The sequence below is a fragment of the Ostrea edulis genome, chromosome 6, assembly GCF_947568905.1.
Source record: "Ostrea edulis chromosome 6, xbOstEdul1.1, whole genome shotgun sequence".
NCBI lineage: Eukaryota > Metazoa > Mollusca > Bivalvia > Ostreida > Ostreidae > Ostrea > Ostrea edulis.
Window position 1 is genome coordinate 72,051,040 of NC_079169.1, and position 15,323 is coordinate 72,066,362.

The following is a 15,323-nucleotide window of genomic DNA, read 5'->3' on the forward strand; positions in this document are numbered from 1 at the left end:
AAATGAGCAAGCCAGATAGTATAAGTTTTCTCAAGTGTCCTCTTATTTTTTGTGTTATATAATTTCTCGTGCAATATAACTCCACTATGACATCACAGACTTGTTAGATAGTAGTAATCACTATGAAGCTGGCCAACTTATTTTTTCAATTTATGTAATCTGTTTATGAAAATTCCTGTTGTCATTAATTAACAATGCTAAACACCAACAGATCTCACATTTTATTTAATGACAGAGTAAAAAGTCTAGATTCTTTAAATGATAAATATATATAATATATATGTATATATATAAACAAAATATGCTAAAATCAACAATTATAGTATTTTCAGCATTAGACGGTGAAGAAACTGCTGGAATGATTAAACGTGCATTACCAGCCCCCTCCCACCCAACACAGAGCACTGAAAAAGACCACAATAGACTTCATTTCTAGATTCCTGACCCGTATGTTACGAGTAAATAAGTTTTGCCATTACAGTCCTGAGAACATGGTTTTTACTAGCTAAGAAGTCTACCACTTTATATATTACTTTGTTGTGATGTTCTGCAATATTTAATCTTTTAAGAAATAATCTACAATCTAGGAAGTAATTCTTTTGTGGCCTCATCAGTTTTACCCATCCCAAATCTTTGTCAGGTGAAGAACTAATTCATTATGTCCAATACCCTTATTACATGCTTGGAACAAGTTAAATGAATTTCTTGCTATAAATAAATGAAAGAAATTTACACGTTTAATCATAGTGAAGGACATTTTCCAGCATTTTCAACTTGGGCAATACATGTCAATGAACATCTAAAATGTCACCACATGCACGTGTATTAGTTGTTCTGTCAGCACTATAAAAAAATTATCTGTGTGCAAGCCAGTCAGAAGTCCTGTTCTGTAGAAGTCCCAAGGGCAGAGAATGTTCGGAGAAAAATCAATTTTAGTTATGGAAAAATTCACAAATGATTGTAACATATTCCCAGCTGAAGACAGCCAACCATATATAAGATTGTGGACAAGAAAACTATCAAACTATCAGATACATGTCAACCCTCTGGCCTCAGCCGCCTTAGATATAAAATCATACAGGTTAGTACACAACACACTTGTTACCATGGTAACAAGTCAGTCACCATGGTGATGAATGAAACAATATGAAACGGTCACATCAACGTTATTCTAATACATGTAATTGGGAGTTCTTTTACAAAATGCAAACAATGTCTAGAATAGTCTTTTAACATCTACTGACAAAGTAGTCTCCTTAATATGCTTTCTATGTATTAATCCATTTGAATTATCAACACTTCTCAGCCCAGGCAAATTGTTGTTTTAAGATGTAAATTTTTTTCCAACATTGCTTTGTGATGCTCCATCCTCTTTTATTCAGCTTGCATTTGAAAAATATTTAAATATTCAAATGCACAAAAATCATCTAAAATAGTTGTACATGGCTTCAGACATTTGAGTTCTCTATCAAATATATCATTAATTTTAAAAATAAATGTACATATAAAGTGTTACACATGGAGAAAAAATTTATTATCTTTCATCATTAAACATAATCGCATATCATAAAACTGGAAATTAAAAAAAAGTTACAGCACCAATATATCTGACAAATATCCATCTAGTGTTTAAAAAACAAAGTCCGTGATAACAAAAGCAAATATCTACATGTATTTTTATTCTTGGTTCATTCACAATTAATAAATTCTAGTCCCCTCCCCCTTTCCCCTAACCAAGCATTCTACACAGAGCAATACCTTACGTTCACATAATATCTATATATGTATATTTCACTAATACTTATGTTTAATCAAAATCATTTCAAACAACTCACATCCAGAGCTGCTTTTTATTTTCTAGATACCAGAAGACTTATTCTTTCTTCTTTTTTTTCCATTGAAAAAAAGTAAATGTGATCAGGTAGATTGTCAGGTTTGTGTGTGTGTATGTGTTCATCCCCACAGAGAGAGAGAGAGATAGAGAGATCCAATATGCAAATGCCAGGTCTAGAGAGCTTCCATTCTGAACAAATTTTATTTCCAAATATGGTTCTTATCTTGGAATGAAAATGACAAGGCAAAAGGTGTCATACAAATCTAGTATTGTAAAATGCATCCAAAAATCTTCAGAGGTGGCTTCATACCCTGGTCCTCAACTTGAGCCCCTCCCCATACCCACTAAGGACATCTCCTCCCCATTACTACTCAGGACATATACATAGATCCCTTGTACAATTTACCCCTCTAACTTCAATCCCCCTAACATTGAATATGTATATTTTTGAATTCATCATGTACCTGCACCATCTTAAACCTTTTATAGTGAAAATTTAGTACATTGTATCTCTATCATCGACTAGATGATAATTTCTCCAGTGTATCTTTATCAAAATTGTAAAATGCAGTTCTGAATTTGGCAAAATGTATTGCACTCAAGTTGTTCCTAATATATCAATCTTCAGCAGTCATTTAGTCATTATGCTAAATAATGGAAAATGTTTTTCTAAACGGAAAAATATGAAAAAACTTATTAAAAAGCTCAGCAAAATTCAAGATAAATGATTAAATGGCACTGGAACTCTGTTGACTAAAGCAGATGGGATAGAACAGTAAAATTACCTCTTACTTTCAGATTTTTATATCTGAAAAATTTGGAAAACTTTTCATAATCCATGACATTTGAATGATCTTTAATAATCCGATATGAAAAAATTTATCTTTATAATATATTCCACAAGGGCATCTGAATGCAACTAATATCCCCACGCCCATCAACCAAAATAATTACACTCAAAACTGCTTATATTTAAAAGTCTGCATTTTTTAAAGGTGCAAGATTGTAAACCTCTAAACTAACTTAAGTCAGAACAGTAACTCTTAGACATCACCACCCTAAGGATTTCAAATGCAGCTTTAACAGCTTTAAAAAGCTATTATAGTCTATCATCTGACCTCGAAAAATCTAATCACAAGCAAACTTTATCATGTTAGAACTTTTTTAAGCTATGCATGCATTTTAAAGTTGAAACTTTTGTCAAGATACACAAAAGTCCCAATTGCAAATGACCTTGAGATGGATTAATGATACAACTTCTGTGTTGAGAATAAACTTCTCATAAGCATGCAGTTACAAAGGTATGGTCAAGATGTGAACTGGGACAGAAAATCAGTCAAGCATGGCAATTCCTAAATATATTCCCCCTATTAAGTAATATGAAAGAGAAATTCTTAAATTTCATAATAAATGACCTATGTATACACGTACTACCAGTTTTGGACATTTACTGTAGTTTCCTATTCTTATTCTTTCATCATCAGGAGAGGGGGAGGTGGGGGGTTGTGGGGGGAGGGTGAAAGCAGTCAGTGACATGTTAACAGTTCGTCCCAGTTACACTTATAAATACTCTCACACCAACTGTCACTCACATTACCAACATTTCCACTCACAGATCGGGAACTTTCATGGCAAGTCCAACTGTCACTCACATTACCAACATTTCCAGTCACAGATCGGGAACTTTGATGGTAAGTTGTGGAGGTGTTGATATGTTTTACCTACACTCTATACATACATAGTGTTCAGTACACAGGGCCAAGCATTATCTGTAAACATGATATGAAACATCTCCGTTAAAATGCTGATGCAATCTTTAAAACAAAAATTAGAGATTTTTGGTAACCAAATTTCAATTTGTATACTGGGCTGGCCATTAATTAATAGTAGTGCATCATCTATTGCTGATGAATTATAACTTTTTAATGAAAATCCATGAATTTGTCTCTTGGTAAACTATGCCTTGGAGCAAAACAGACTGAATCAGCTATGCAACAGATACACTAGTTACACATCTGATCCCAGCAGCATGTGATCTGCTATAAATTACAGAAAGTGTTGAAATTTTGTAAAACATAAACTTTAATTTACATTCAGGTCTGGATAATAAAGAACCTATTCAATGCTATTCAAATAATCATATTCCAGTTAAAAACCGCAACTTTCATAAGTTGTGCACCAGGAAACAACTGTGGCCTAGGGGTATGAAAAACTTACTACTGTTCCCATATCTAGTATGGTTATGTAATGCATCCATTTAGCAGCTTTTGCATTGTTAATTTATAAGCTACTCAGTGCACAAAGAAATCACCAAAAAAGAGCGGGCTTGATGTGGCTGTTTCCATGGTTTCTTATTTATATGTGTAGCACTCTTACATACCCTGATCCTCTGAGAAAGAGAGAGAATTTTATACTGGCTAATAAATAAGAACAGACTTTTTTAATCCCACTCTTCAATTCATAATAAATATACCCTAATCTTTTACCATGTGATCATCATAAACTCTATTCCCCTTCCATCATGCAAAGTGTTGGCGTTATGAAAATTTTTTTTACCTGATATTTTTATAACATATATAGTAGCACTATAGCTCCGGATGCTTTAACCCTTACAGACAATATGTAATGACTCCTTGAATCAATACAAGTACACACACTGTATATGTAAACAATAAAACTATCACCTATCAAACAATAACAAAGGAACCAAAACCATAGTAATATGTCATTGGTCCACCAGAAAACAATAGTCATTTGTTACTAGGGCAGCCATGCTGCAAGAAAAGAATTTATATGTTGCCATAGTCAAAACAACTTCATTACCTTTGTCAAACAGCCTTCAGTTGGTGCAAAAAAGTCACACTGTGGACTAATCTTTTAAATTCTGACAGCATGGTTAACAACTAAAAACGATACATCAAATGATTTCTCACTGTTCTACTCCCACACAAGTTCCATTTACTTTCTATTTTAACTTTAAATTAATTCCGCTCAAAAACATGAGCTGTGTATCTGTGCTTTACATATAATCTCCAGATTCGATCAGTACAGAGGGCAGACGTCTGTAAGTATGGATTTTGAAGTAGTCTTCCAGGGTGAGTATTATTATTCTTGCTTGTGTTAGATTCTGAGCTGTTTGTAGCTTCTTATTTTTGTATAACCAATGAGAGCTGAGGAGGTCTACAGTGTCCTGGGAAATATACAACATCAATACTGTCCAACAAAAACCCAGCCACTTCCTGAAGGTGGTAACTGAGTAAGACAAGGAGATCTCCGGTTGTAGTGTAACTGAATATCCATACAACTAGATTGGTTGCAGATTTGTGGTAATTGATTTCTTTCTGTAAATAATTAAAGTAAACTGCTGAGTCCGTACGAACTTGAGACAATGGCCTTGACCTCTGAGGCTGGCAGTAGGCGGGCCGAGACAGGTGGCATTCATTCGTCCATACATCCCGTCCACACCATTTTGATGTCAGGTTTCTTTTATTCACTACATGTCTACCCTAATAATACATATAAAAGAATATCAAATTTTGACAATCCACACACGATCCTCATCATACATTTCATCTCCATCAAATTCACTGATAGATATGTTCAAGTTAAAGTGGTTCACTACATAACTTACTGAGTTTCTTTACTTAATGAGTTAGAGTGGTTCACTATTTTACTTACTGAGTTAGAGTGCTTCACTATTTTACTTACTGAGTTAGAGTGCTTCACTACATAACTTACTGAGTTAGAGTGGTTCACTACTTTACTTACCAAGTCAGAGTGGTTCACTACTTTATTTACCGAGTCAGAGTGGTTCACTACATTACTTACCGAGTCAGAGTGGTTCACTACATTGCTTACCAAGTCAGAGTGGTTCACTACATTACTTACCGAGTCAGAGTGGTTCACTACATTACTTACGGAGTCAGAGTGGTTCACTACATTACTTACTGAGTTAGAGTGGTTCACTACATTGCTTACCGAGTCAGAGTGGTTCACTACATTACTTCCGGAGTTAGAGTGGTTCACTACATTGCTTACGGAGTCAGAGTGGTTCACTACATTACTTCCGGAATTAGAGTGGTTCACTACATTACTTACGGAGTTAGCGTGGTTCACTATTTTACTTACCGAGTTAGAGTGGTTCACTACATTACTTACGGAGTTAGAGTGGTTCACTACTTTACTTACTGAGTTAGAGTGGTTCACTCTCCTCTGTGGGTGACTGTAAACGCAGAGGTTCATTGTCAGGAAAAAATATGCTAGGTTCTGTATTTCTCCGCCTCATCTTCTTTTTGCTCTTCTTTAGCATTGTTGCCTGAGAATTATATAATACCCTTGTAATGTTTTTCTATAACTACATAGTTCCTTTTTATGTAAAATAAAACCAGGAATATACTATCATCTAAGATAGGTAATAGGGTTCATTTCTTCATGTTATACAATGTACATGCAAACTCCTTATTTTGTAGACTTATGTTTTCATGTTTTGAGAACGAGTATGTTCAATGGAACTCAAATTTGTAAACTAATGAACTGCTATGCTTCGTTATAGTTCAGCCTCTCTGTTTAGTTGAGAAATGGTATGGCTATGTCCCTAACACCAAAATCATGAAATTTAAGCTCCAACGAAACTTTACCACTTTTATGGTAGGTAATGTTCTATACAGTACAATTCAATCAAAAGTTCTCACGTACATGATAGAAATCCAAGTGATTTTATAATCACTGCACAAAAAAGAATTTTGACTTACCTTTAATGCTGATCTTAAAACTACAACTTGACCTGCTGGTTGTACCCAGGGTTCCCCATCCACTTGAACAGGAATATCTGTCAGTAATGTTATCCTTAACTAAAAGAAAAGAAAAGAAAATTCAAGTTAACCTTAAATAACAGAAAAGAACATTCAAGTGAACAGGAATATCTGTCAGTAAATGCTATCCTTAACTAACAGAAAAGAAAATTCAAGTGAACAGAAATATCTGTCAGTAATGTTATCTTTAACAAACAGAAAGAAAATTCAAGTGAACAGGAATATTTGTCAGTAAATGTTATCCTTAACTAACAGAAAAGAAAATTCAAATAAACAGAAATATCTGTCAGTAATGTTATCCTTAACTAACAAAAAAGAACATTCAAGTTAACCTTAACTAACAGAAAAGAATATTCAAGTAAACAGAAATATCTGTCAGTAAATAGTATCCTTAACTAAGAGAAAAGAAAATTCAAGTTAACCTTAACTAAGAGAAAAGAAAATTCAAGTGAACAGGAATATCTGTCCGTAAATGTTATCTTTAACTAACAGAAAAGAAAATTCAAGTGAACAGAAATATCTGTCAGTAATGTTAACCTTAACTAACAGAAAAGAATATTCAAGTGAACAGGAATATCTGTCAGTAATGTTATCCTTAACTAACAGAAAGAAAATGCATGTGAACAGAAATATCTGTCAGTAAATAGTATCCTTAACTAACAGAAAAGAAAATTCAAGTGAACAGGAATATCTGTCAGTAAATGTATTCCTTAATTAACAGAAAAGAATATTCAAGTGAACAGAAATATCTGTCAGTAAATGTATTCCTTAATTAACAGAAAAGAAAATTCAAGTGAACAGGAATATCTGTCAGTAAATGTATTCCTTAATTAACAGAAAAGAAAATTCAAGTACGTTATTTTCCGAATTCCAAACTACATGTACATGTAAGTATTCTTGAAGAAATAACAATTCCTTTCATCTACTAATTAATACCCATTTTTCACATTATTTATTATTAAAAGATCAAATTAATATTATGGAAATGAGTAAACACCTAGTTAGCTACTTCGAGTTGAATTTGGAGTACTCACATGACCTCCTTGTGCTATACGGATTCCTGCCCGTAAACTACTTTGAATTTGTCCCATATGAACAACCCCTGTTACTCCCACCACCTCCAGCATGCCATCATAATGAGTTGGTTTAGCAAATTGGTCCTCTCTTTCTGGTCCCCATGGGTTGGAGCCAGACCCCCAACTGTGCAGAAAAAACTTTTATTTACATTCAATTTTCAAACATATCCATTCAAGTTTTCTTTTTCAAATCAATAAATTAACCTCATGAATTTGTCTCTGATTTTTTAGAAAATTCATAGTTGATGATTTTCAGCATAAAGGATATTTAGAAAGTGCATAACATTTAAAGAGCCACATGTATACCTATGATATAATTTTCACAGTAGTTTGTATAGTTTGATATCATAAAATACATTGTACATCATAGCCATTTTGTCAAATTTCAATAAAAATAACCAAAACAAAGGACATTTTTCTCAACTTTGTATTGAACACAGCCTACAATCTAATCTTTATATGCGTATTGATACAAATAGTATTCATAATGACAGTCCTTCCATATAAGAACTCTGTTAAAAATGCTTCATAGCCATCATATTTGGTTTTTACTTTATGCTTATGTTTAAAATAGGACAAGAGCATGCGTCTGTTTAAACTAGAAATTAAGATGACCATTTCATACTTAAAATGAACTTATTTCATACTTAAAATGAACTTATTTCATACTTAAAATGAACTTATTTCATACCTAAAATGAACTTATTTCATGAAATTTTTCGGTAATTCTTAAATGTATACTCCTTCTATTTTGCAATGAAATAGCACACACACCTGAGTATATTAAGAATAATAATTCCCTCCACTGGTGGTAACTCAACTAATCGCCCATCAACCTCTAAACGGATATGGCGATGCAAGTCTTTCACCAGTCTCTTCTTTACCATTTTTTGTAATCCCATTTTGAAATAAAATCCTTTATTATGAATTCTGAAAATGAAAATTGAATATTAGTATTTCATGTTGGAGGCTTCTTGCAAATTAATACAATTATTAATTACTCACATCATTATTAATCTGCAGTACTGTTTCATATTTAGATTTACATGTATATGTTTTGCATTCAGATTTATATGTTCTGCATTTAGAATAATTTTCCCCATACACAATTTCAATATCTTCTTTGACTTGCCAAAACCTACACTATGAGTATGCTTGCATATTGACATATTGTGCCCTTGTGACTCCTATGATGATTCTATGTAAAACTTTGAACCTCTCTTGTGACCCTGCCTCAGGTCCAGGAATCAAGGTTTCAACAAACTTGTAAACTCATTATATAAGGAAGATTTTATGCAAATTATGGCTTTCTCATCCAGTTTTTCTTGAGAAGAGGATTTTTAAATGCACCATCTCCCCTTGGAAGGGTGCATGATCATTCATTTAAGTCCCCTTCATCTAAGGATGCTTTGTGCTAAGTTTGGTTGAAATTGGTCTTGTGGATGTTGAGTAGAAGAAAATGTGAAAAGTTTACTGACAACAGACAAGTTTCAATCAGAAAACCTCACTTAAGCTCAGGTGTGCAAAAAAACTGCTAAAAAACAACACAATTTTTGGAACATGTTTTTTGCAATAAAATATCCACAGCATCATAATAGCTAGGCCAAAGATCTAAAATATGAGTCTGTATCCCATTTAAAAGCAAATAGGACTTTGCAAGATTTGTTCACATGAACATCTCACTTCATAACCCAGTAAATTTTTCTTTATCAAAATGGTTATTTATTTCTTAAGTGATACAACATAAAGTAAATGGGAAAATTTCCGATCTTCAATACTAATAATTTCTTTGTAAAACTTGGTAATATAAAACTAGGTCATGCTTGCATTTATATCACTTAAAAATTGGAATTTATTACTTGCAATAAAATTACCTCATGATAAGCAAAAAGTCACTAAAACTGTCATATGTGTGTTTTGTATTTGAGCTTTTGCATTTCATATTTCTGAGTAGAGACTTATATATCTGTTGAGTGAATTTTTGAAAAGTTTTAATTGAAGAGATAACAAATTACAGTAACTAGAGTATTTCCAGGGACACATGTAGCCTGTGTGGGCATCAGTGATCATTGTATATATCAAATGACCTTATAATCTCAAGAATGTAGGACAGAAAGTCACAGGACAAAAAGTCACAATTAGAAATTTTATGAAAGTAGGACAAAATGTCGCAGGACAAAAAGTCACAGTTGATAAGAAAATACTGATTTTTATATAAATTTGAAAAATATATATATATTCTATTCTAAAGTTTAAGAAAATGTATTTGTAAAATGTTAACTTACATTTTCTAAGAGAATTTATTAATATTTCAAACTTTAAATCTTAATTAATGATAATAAGTTAATGATTACTATTAAATTTTTGTTCCTTTTTATCTTATTTATTGTAAAATACAAATTAAATTTATATAAAAAAAGGAAAGAACAAGTCAGTGAAGTCATATAATAATTGCTTTATAAAGAAGTTAATGATTTTTTGTGCTTTTTTTTAAATATTGAAAAGAGAAGTGAAAGTGCTAAATGTGACATAAACAAAGTTCTATTTGTGCCTTTTTATCATATCTGATCAAAAGTCATCATTGTGACTTTTTGTCATTCCAATTTTGTGACTTTTGACCCATGACTTTTTGTCCTGTGACTTTCTGTCCATCTTCCTAATCTCAAATGCAGGAAACCTCATCCCATCAATCTCAATTGACAAATTTAAAAAAAACCCACACAATATGAATTAGTATAACACATTTTGAACACAGTTCATGGTAGTCCTATAGCATACCTGGATTTACCTGTATAATAAATCAAGTATGCATTATGAAAATCCACTCAAATGCAATGCCACTGTGCCATAATATTACATGTTTTTAGAGTACACTCAATGAACTGATCATCCAGTTGACTATTCTTTCAGGTGACAGTATTCACCTGCTTTGGAATTTCCCTGGTTTTTCTTCCCTGGCTGTATGGAAGTCCAAAGATATTTCAGCATCAATTCCAATACCAAAATAATTGTTCATAACAAATATTGAGGTCGTGTCCTCATACTGGTCTTTGGTTTCTTGATCCTTCTCGTTCGGATGGAAGATCACTGTCCACCTGTCAATAAGCCAAAACTTTGTTGTGAAGATTTCACTTTCATATTACTCGGTAGCTTTTAATAATTAGTATGAATAAATTAAATGTATCCTAATGAATATGTGTGCATAGAGTTTTTTTGAATATTCAACTTATATCTATACTTCAATATATTTTGGGCAATATGACACCTCACATTTAAAAATTTCACATGGAAAACATCAAGATTTGCTATCATCTGTAGCTTTGGAAAGCCCATTATAATAAAGTTATCACATGCTTAACAAAACACCACTTTTGCTTACCTGTCTAGTTTAATTTCCTCAGCATCTATCACATCCCTTAGTAAATTCAGTGGATCCTCCCCTCCCGTATAACCTGGTCCCCATCGTAAAACTCGAGCTAAGTCATTACCTATAACATTTCCACACGTACTTTCAATAAATAATTCAGACTGAAATTGTAACAAATTCTGCAAATCAAAACTAATGGCTAGATACAGGTAAACTTCGGTATCTCGAACACTGATATGTCGAATACCACGGATGTCTCGAAGTGAGTCGACTAATGGCTAGATATGTGATGCTTATGATGCAGCAATTTTTCCTCCCTAAATTTAGCAAAGAATGGGCAGAAAAAAATAACAAAATAATTCATTACAACATAACATGCTGATAATGAAACAAAAGAAAGTGGGCCATTATGTACAAGATATTGCAGGGATTGAGTGTAACAAGATTTTCAATTACATTTTTTACTGTTCATGGTGCTTTTGCTATAACCATATCGAATATCCAGTGCTATTAATATTGTGTGTACTATGATGAAATAAATCTTCATGGATCATTGTTTTTATGGATTTACAAAGATGTGATAAATAAATGATTTTATGTAACACTGGATCCATTACAATGCATCAGTCAGTCTATTAGTAGACATATACTTGTTAACCTCCAGAACCCACTTCTATGGAGAGATCTTTCTTTCCACTTTTGTTTTGAAGGAAATTTTCATTGACAACCCTCTCGACTTCCTTCCTTTAAGTTTGCTGTACACATATATAATGCATGTATACAACTTTAATCTTTGAAGAGCTTTGAGTAAAAAACCATTGTCTTGGCATAATTAATTACTTCTGTAAATTGCTAAGGGCTGTTCCAGAAATGATCAAATGGGGGGGTCGGGCGGCAAATGATATTTTTTTGTGTGGGTAGTCGTATTTTTTCATATTTTATTTGGTCCGTGGTTGGACTGTTAAAAAAATATTCATTATGGGTAGTGGGTAGTTTCTATTGTTTTATTTTGTGCCACGTGGGTGTTGAGTTTTCAGAATATTTTTATTGTCACTCTTGTCGTGTTGGTTACAAAACGTCGGAGGGAAAATTGAAAACGTGCTTTCGAAATGCTGCTTTCAAAATCGGAAATCGGAAGTAACATAGAACTATTCGAGTTGTCGCTCTTTGCAGCGCATAACTTTCCATTACGGCACTCTTCAAATTAGAGGTGCGTTTAGTAGGGTCCCTTTGGACGTGATGGCGGCGAACTCTGTTCTGTAGATTATTACAGTTTACAGTGCATCGATTTTGGGAATATTTTGAAACCAATAGGTATTCCGTTTCCTAATAAAAATAGGCAAACCTTAGTTGATTTATACGAGGGTACCGATGCGTTATATTTATCAGTCAGTGTGATGATGATATAGAGGCCTCCGGGCGCGGGCTCCATTAGAAGACGAACGATTCGTGGAAAAACATATCCATACCCATTTCATGATAATAGCATCGTTTGGACTCCCAATCTTTCCAACATTCCCGCCATAGATGCCTTTGATTGTTGATTTGACATTGTTTCTTCAGAATTACTGTGATACAATGTCGCACAGGCATTACCGCGTCATTGACTAGAATGTTTGTCCCGAAAACCTCGCGAGATATGTACCGTTTTCATTTTTAAAAATATTTTTGTGGTGGGTCTGGTTAGTTTTTTTTTTAATTAGATGGGTCATTGTAAAATGAGTTTATCAATTTGATGGGTCATGGGGTAATTTTTAATTTTTTTTTATGGGTGCTTGGTATATACAAAAGGTGCCTCCCGACCCCCCCATGTATTTATTTCTGGAATAGCCCTAAATATATAATGATAGTGTGGTGGTCAGACTGGTTCAGTTGCCAGATGGCTCAGTTGGTAAAGCACCTGACTCGAGATTCAATGGGCCAAGGTTCAAATCCCAATCTGGTCCATTCTCTACCTTCCTTTTATATTTGGTGCCGAAGACCAGTCCCTGGAACTGACTGGTGAAAATGCCTGCCAGGGGATTAAGATCCTTTAAGTAGGGAAGAATGTGGCACTCCGATGGATTTGATCACCAGTGATAGTTCAGTCAATAGAGCACCTGACTAGAGATTCAGGGAGCCTGGGTTTGAAGTCTGGTCCACCCCGTTGCATTTTGTCCCTTCCAGTTACACTATTCAAATGTAGCGGTCAGCCGGGTTCGATCGCCGGTGGCCAGATAGCTCAGTTGGTAGTGCACCTGACTAGAGAATTCTAGGGGGCCTGGGTTTGAAGTCTGGTCTGGTCCGTTGCATTTTGTCCTTTATTGTTACATTATTCATTGAATGGCTGCTTCCCCATCAGGTTTGTAAACAACACTGAATTTTTCTAGTACAAATACTCCAATAGCATACATTTATGTAACCCAAACACATATCAATGGCTTTACAGTTTAACACAGAAAATTTGTTTTGAGGAAGAAAATGCAGTGCAGGGGGATGTGGGACAGGATCTGCATCTCTCTTAGAAAACACCCCCCCCCCACCCCCCCCACCCCCAAATTTAGCAGGGGACAAATCTCACTCATGATAGTCTTCTGCTGGAATCCTTAAAGATAACATGCATTTTTAGATACATGAAGATACTCACCTGTGCCTAATGGAACAATGGCCAAGGGAGGGGACTGGCACACTGCATCCTGTCCGACATTGTCCAAACAGGACAGCACCCAGCCAACAGTACCATCTCCCCCACAGGCCAGAATCTTGTAGTGCGCTACATGTCTGAATACATAGAGGCCTGGCAGAGGACCCCCATTTTCCAGATTGAACACCTGGTGAGGGTTGAGTAGTTTGCGGAAGGAAGTGATGAGTTCCGAGCCCTGACAGCCTCCACTCTTTGCATTGACAAACACTAGTAGTGGGCTGACATTTTCTAAGATCATGTGGGACTGGAAGAAAGAATCTTTCTATGTTCATATGTACTAGTTAAATTGAAAATAAAGCATTGATATGAACTTTCTTGAAACTATATTACCCCCCCCCCCTTCCCCATACCATCCCTCTGATTGAAACCCAGAACTTAGATGACTGTAAATGTATCAGATTTGATGTGCATGATAACGCACTTCATGACGTATGCTAAATGAGGCGTCATAGTTCTTGCTCACATGTACTTTCAAAAAATGAAATTCATTGCTTAAATAATACATTCAAAGTGATGGACAAGCTTTATCTGCACTTTAGCACTCACCTGAATATTGGGTAAAAGCAATGCTAATATTGGTTTTTGTTCAAATGTACAGTTACTCAAAATGTTGAATGCACTGGTCGCATGTTCTGTTGAGTTGTACATTAGCACTAACGAGCCATATTCATAGTATATCACATCAAAATAGGACCATTTATTCTCTGAAAAAGAAACAATTTATTGTAATGTATCACTCTGTGTTCCAGCATTCCTATACATATCAAGATTTCATGATTAAAAACAAATACAACACGACAAAACTACAGACCAGGAGTTATAAAATCTAGTAGAAGTTTTTCATATTGTCGTTGAGCCAAGCCTGTTGGGAGGTTTCCTACAAACAGTGAGATGCTGGGTCCATGCGGGTCTTCTCTCTGCTTCAGATAGAACCTTGTCATCCTGTTCCGTTGTAGGGAGTCCTGAAAACACAGCATTCATATCATTTTAAAGAAATCAATCCTTACTCAACTTAGTACCAGGATAACCCATGAAAGGTCAAGTGTTTATTTCCAATGGGAGGTCCATCTGTAGTCTCAATCTGCACAACTTGAGGAATCCAGATATCCTTAACATGTGAGGAATCTAGATATCCTTAACATGTGCGGAATCTAGATATCCTTAACACGTGAGGAATCTAGATATCCTTAACACGTGAGGAATCTAGATATCCTTAACATGATAGGAATCTAGATATCCTTAACACGAGGAATCTAGATATCCTTAACACGTGAGGAATCTAGATATCCTTAACATGATAGAAATCTAGATATCCTTAACACATGAGGAATCTAGATATCCTTAACATGTGAGGAATTTAGATATCCTTAACACGTGAGGAATCTAGATATCCTTAACATGATAGGAATCTAGATATCCTTAACACATGAGGAATCTAGATATCCTTAACACGTGAGGAATCTAGATATCCTTAACACGTGAGGAATCTAGCTATCCTTAACACGTGAGGAATCTAAAGAAACCTAGGTGTCCTAGTAGGTGATCAGATCAC

General features: G+C 34.4%; 1 protein-coding gene across 2 annotated transcripts in view; it reads right to left on the reverse strand.

Annotated features, from left to right (window-relative positions):
- Window positions 1–206: 206 nt before the first annotated feature.
- LOC125647937 (diacylglycerol kinase theta-like) overlaps window positions 207–15,323 on the reverse strand; it is a 43,097-nt gene continuing 27,980 nt past the window's right edge. The window contains exons 13-22 of one of the 2 annotated variants that reach the window (XM_048874807.2): window positions 14,583–14,733; window positions 14,318–14,475; window positions 13,715–14,015; window positions 11,101–11,209; window positions 10,646–10,816; window positions 8,496–8,651; window positions 7,680–7,845; window positions 6,586–6,684; window positions 6,023–6,149; window positions 207–5,340 (exon numbers count right to left, since the gene is read on the reverse strand). In XM_048874807.2, coding sequence (XP_048730764.1) covers window positions 6,027–6,149; window positions 6,586–6,684; window positions 7,680–7,845; window positions 8,496–8,651; window positions 10,646–10,816; window positions 11,101–11,209; window positions 13,715–14,015; window positions 14,318–14,475; window positions 14,583–14,733 — 1,434 coding nt within the window. In that variant the 3' untranslated portion in view covers window positions 207–5,340; window positions 6,023–6,026. Of the gene's footprint in view, window positions 5,341–6,022; window positions 6,150–6,585; window positions 6,685–7,172; window positions 7,245–7,679; window positions 7,846–8,495; window positions 8,652–10,645; window positions 10,817–11,100; window positions 11,210–13,714; window positions 14,016–14,317; window positions 14,476–14,582; window positions 14,734–15,323 lie in introns of those variants that run through there. The other variant, XM_056140673.1, reaches the window with a different exon arrangement.